The sequence below is a fragment of the Protobothrops mucrosquamatus genome, unplaced genomic scaffold, assembly GCF_001527695.2.
Source record: "Protobothrops mucrosquamatus isolate PMUCROS unplaced genomic scaffold, P.Mucros_1.0 scaffold2640, whole genome shotgun sequence".
Classification (NCBI taxonomy): domain Eukaryota; kingdom Metazoa; phylum Chordata; class Lepidosauria; order Squamata; family Viperidae; genus Protobothrops; species Protobothrops mucrosquamatus.
The window spans coordinates 75,129-80,601 of NW_015388693.1; the positions used below are offsets into that span (position 1 = coordinate 75,129).

The 5,473-nt window shown below is 36.6% G+C and overlaps 1 protein-coding gene across 1 annotated transcript in view; it reads left to right on the top strand.

Annotated features, from left to right (window-relative positions):
- GASK1B (golgi associated kinase 1B) overlaps positions 1-4,364 on the top strand; it is a 20,614-nt gene extending 16,250 nt beyond the window's left edge. The window contains exons 2-4 of the mRNA XM_015825445.1: positions 422-636; positions 2,356-2,582; positions 3,460-4,364. Of these exons, the coding sequence (XP_015680931.1) occupies positions 422-636; positions 2,356-2,582; positions 3,460-3,667 (650 nt within the window). The 3' untranslated portion in view covers positions 3,668-4,364. The remainder of the gene's footprint in view (positions 1-421; positions 637-2,355; positions 2,583-3,459) is intronic.
- Positions 4,365-5,473: the final 1,109 nt, after the last annotated feature.

Genomic DNA, 5,473 nt, shown 5'->3' on the forward strand with positions numbered 1-5,473 from the left:
TAGTTTCATTCTCATAAATAAATATTGTTTTGCAATATTTGAATAAGCTACCAAGATATATATCAGGAACAAATCAGCCAAACTACTTCTAATTTCATCAAGCATCAGAGCTCTTTTTAAGCAGAGCACTTTTGTAGATAGAAGCCAGCTGGTATTGGAAACAATTAAAATGTCTGGGGTTCTTCCTTGATTTGAATGGCTTCTTTAGATGTGGAATATAACCATATTAACTAAGGGAAATAAAATGATTGCCAGTTTGTTTTCTTCTTACCACATCTATAGTAGGCCCCTTTACTAACATATGTTTTTAACTATTTCAATTTTAGACAATATCTAAAGAATTACCAAGGATTATAAGTCTTAGGTACAGTCTAAATTTAACTAACAGTTCACGTTGGTATTTTAAATGTTTTTACTTGAGATGATGGACCACGCCCTGTCATTCTTTGGGATCCCTCCTTGGCTCAGACAGACAATGAGACACACTCTTCACTGAGACTCACCTGGGAAGCCTACAAAAAGCAACTAAAAGAAAAGTGCTGGCAAAATGACAAAGTACCCAAAGCAGAATGGAGATGTACAGATATTCATTACCATGAATGGTCCAAGATGGCACTTCTTGATTTTCTTTTACAGGTGAGAAAATTATGTCCAAAGAGATCTGTTGACAGTATATAAGTTGTTCAGCAGCACATTTTTTTAAAAGAAGAAAACCATTTTTTTATTTATATGACCAACTCACACAGTAATTTTATTAGAAATTCTTGTGGTTATTACAAGAAAAATGGTAATGAGGTGTTGGATTAAGTTTTAGAAGAGATGTTAAAACAATGGTGAACAACCTGTGACCTAAAGTTCCATTGATCTACAAACTTTTAATTTATAATGCCACACATCTATCTCTAATTGCACTTCTGACATTTGGTGGAGCTATTTCATATTCAACAACTGCAGGAGGTATCTGAGATGAACATTTTAGCCATTACTCAAGTTGTCTAAGTAACAGGTCAATTTACTCCATTCTTCTTTACTGGTACCCAGAGCTTTTTTTTGTCATAGAACGCCCAGAACGGAGTTCCGGCACCTTTTTTGGATGGAACCTTGTAAGGCAGGCAAGGTGGGTTGTATGACATGTGTGAGTTCTGGCACCTTTTTTTTTTTTTTTGCAAAAAAAGCACTGCTGGTACCCTTCTGTCATGTGATCTGTTAATTAGGCTATCTCCATCTGGAATTCAGTACTTGCAAGTGTAATTGAACAGATTAATAGCATGTGTCTCTTTTGTGATTTGTTGCAAGTGGCAGTAGTGGAGAGAAGCATCCAAAGAGTCCAGTTCTGTCCTTATGGCCTGCAGTGTTAATAAGTAGTCCACGGAGCACAGAAAATAGCATGGCTACATAAAATCTAATAGAAAATCTGTACTTCATTCATTTGAGACAGAAGCAGAAGCATATATGTGGAAGAAATGGCTTCTTTTTTCCCATTTAAACTGACCGTCTGTGTAGCATAGAAAAAGTGCTTGTGTTTAAGAACTGGTCTACTACCTTTTAAAAAAACAAACACCTAAATTGATATATACAGTATAAGGTAATTTATGTAATGCCTGACTGATCCTTTATGAAGTCAGAAGGTGTAGAAGTGGCCTGAAGGGGCCAATAATATTTGGGCAGACCCTGGCTATTGACCACCTCATTACAGGTAATCCTCGACTTACAAGAGTTCATTTAGTGACTGAAGTTACAGCGGCACCGAAAAAGTGACTTATGACCATTTTTCACATGACTGTTGCAGCATCTCTGTGGTCACGTGATCAAAATTAAAATGCTTAGTAACTGACTCATATTTATGACAGTTGCAGTGATACCCTTTCGCAACCTTCTGACAAGCAAATCAATGGAGAAGCCAGATTCACTTAACAACTGTGTTATTAACTTAACAACTGCAGGGATTCACTTAACAACTGTGGCAAGAAAGTTTGTAAAATGGGGCAAAATTCACTTAAGAAATGTCTCGCTTAACAACAGAAATGTTGGGCTCAATTGGGGTCGTAAGTCAAGGATTACCTGTATTCACATTGTTGTGGAAGCATTATAGACTGTGTCCATGAGGAAAATAACTGTGGGGCCAAGAGGCAAATCATTATTATAAAACTGGGAGGGATGAATACAGATTTAAGCTACCTCTGCTGTGGCCAGTATGATTACTGATTATGAGTTTCATCTTAATACTTTTTCATAGATCTGCAGTTGTGATGGTCCATATTTATATGCATTTTTGAGGTGCCCCATAAACCTAAAAAGTAACTGTTTATAGGAGTCCATGATTCATGATGGTAATGAAACTTTATTCAATTTCAGATCTATCATCGCTTGGATAAGAACTGTTGTGGATTCAAACCACGTAAAGAGGATTCCTGTGTCCAGAAAGGGCTAAATCAGCAATGTGATGACCAAGACAACATAGCTTTGACTCACATTATTCAGAGAAAGAATGACCCAAGGCATTTGGTTTTTATACATAATAAAGGTTTCTTTGACAGAAGTGAAGATAATCTGGATTTCAAAATATTACAAGGCATTAATGAGTAAGTTCTTTTTCTAGTAAAGGCATTTCAGATTTAAAATATGGTCCACACAATAGCAATAGCCTTCTATGCCGCTTCATAGTGCTTTACAGCATTCTCTGAATGGTTTACAAATGTCAGCATATTGTCCCCAACTATCTGGGTCCTCATTTTACTGACCTCAGAAAGATGGAGGGCTGAATCAGGATTGAATTCCTGGTAATGTATAGGGTCAGCCTGCAATACTGCATTCTAACCACGGCATGTTCACAATTGCTTTACAATGGAATAACCCCATGATTTATAAAATATATAAGAGCTGTTCCTGTAGCAGGGATAGCACAGTATGCCCCTTAATCCTGGCTGTGATATGGACCTGCTTGATTCCCAATATCTATTCAGATATCAGATATTCAAAATAATTAATATTGCAGCACTCATGAAAAACTTCAAGAGTTTTTAAATATAAATGGGCAGCAGGGGATAAAATTAAAGAGCTGTGTAGCATTTAATACATGAAGAGAGATTGAATGTCTTGAAAATTCACAGATATAAGAAGACATAGTTACCCTTGCCAGATCTTTTTCCTGAGGTGTCTCTGTGTATTATGTTTAGTCACTCCCCTTTGCTGTCTTTGTTGACCATATGATGGCAGATTTTTCTACAAAGTGCTTCTTAACCTTGTCCCTGTATTCATTTTACTTTGTTTTTTAAAAATCGGGAAATCTTTCACCGATGTTACTATTTTACTACTGGCTTCTCATTCCCCATTAGATTTACCTGCATTATATAGACTGCCCCAAACTTGCCTCATTTATGTATGGTCATAATTTCACTACTGCAAATGAAATAGCAATGTGGTACTTAAATTAAATTGCATGGGTTTATTCAATTTCAGGTTCCCTGAATCTGCCATTTCTGTGCTGAAAAGTCACCATTTACGGGAAAAACTGCTTCAGTCATTGTTCCTGGACAGAATTTTTTGGGATAGTCAAGGAGGGCGCCAAGGCATTGAAAAGTTGATTGATGTTGTAGAGCAGAGAGCCAAAATACTTCTCACCTACATTAATGCTCACGGAGCAAAAGTATATCCAATGAATGAATGAGTTTGAAATCATTAAAGAGAGAGACATACTGATGAAAAATTTCTTGATATATTTATGTTGTAATTCTATATACTTGGCTGAATGCAAATTCAATGAGGTTTATGAGCTTATACATTTACTCTGACAAACATCAAACATACATGAATTAATTATAAGATTTCACATTTTAAAAATACATGTTGCTCTTCATATTTTTTTTTAAAATAGATGTTGCTAATGGAATCCCGAGGTGTTTTTGTTTTATAAAAGCATTCTTATCTCCATGGTCATATGTATTCATATATTTGTATTCAGACATTGGTGCAAATAAGACTGGTTTTGCCTATTCCTCCTATGCTAATCTCCAGTTACCTGAAAATGGTACATCGACTTTGCAGGATCCTGCTGAATAGAATGAGTTTTAATATGGGGACAGAGATGATCCCTAAAAATCCCTAAAGATTTTCCTCTGCTTGTTTGATTTTATTGGGAATAAAATAAAACAATTGGAGAGAACATTACACTTATGGCAAAAATTGCAACTCTCTATTAATTTCACTGAAATGGTTCTGAAATGGTTCTTATGATAGTTACAAATACTTGCTTAATTAAAATGCAAATATAGTAGGGGTTTTGCTTTTTCCCAATGAAAATAATTGACCTCAATTAGTGCTGACATTTAAATTCAGCTCTAATATTGTTTAGTAAACTCATTAAATTCTTTCTTGTAATTACAAGAATGTTGTTAAATTTATAAACATATTGTCAACCTCCAGCTTGATTATCCAAATAAAAGTCCAGGATTATTTTCATCTCAACATTGTGCCAAGAGCATGATTTGTTCTGAAGTCAAGATTCTATTGTACTGTTGAACTAGCAATAAAGTCAAGGAGATGAGTTAAAGAAGGTGCTATGCAGTATGAATGCTGATATTGCACAACAGTCCAATTGATCCCTAGAGCCCAACTTAACAAATAGAATCTCATATCAGTTACTTGTGGGACAGAGCCTCTGAATGTCACCAGGATATCCCAGCAATTCCACTACCACTGTCCTGAGATCTTGGTTGATACCACACCCAATCCCAAATGGGCACAGCTCCAAAAGGGAACCCCAATATCCAACAAGGTCTCAGTACTGAACTGTTTTCAATCAAACTTCAGGCAGAGCTACAGTGCCGAGATGGCATTGGTCATGCTTGTGGATGACCTCTGGATAAGCTGGGATGATAGTGTATCCATCCTGTCCCTTCTGGATTGACTGTCAGCTTTCACTATAATCAACTACAATATCCTTCTGGACCAGCTTTGGGGTTGGGAGTGGGAGGCATTGTTTATGATGTTTTTCCTCTTTTGTCAGCAGTTGCTTGTGGGAGAGGGAAGGAAAGGAAAAGAAGTCTAATCCTAGGACTCTGTGATATTGGTGCGTCAGGGAGTTGGTGTCTCAATATTGTTTTTTAATATCTACATTAAATTTCTGGAAGAGGTTATTTGATGACATGGGTGCAATATCCTCAGTATATTGATGATACCAGTTGTATATCACTACTGGCTGATCAGACAATACAATTTTAGTGCTCTTGTACCTAGAGTCTGTAAGAGTCTAGTTAATAAGATGGAGCGACCATGGGTTTTGGTAGATCTGGATCTGGTGAAGTGTCATCTTTGATTCTTGAAGGGGTAGCATTCCCCTTGGACAGAGCTTGTGCAGAATTTGGGGGCCTTCTGGACTTATAGATGCAGTTCAAGGAACAGGTGGCTGCTGTGGCTAGAGAGTCATTGAATAAATTCATTTTATGAACCACTTGTACCCATTCCTGAATCATGA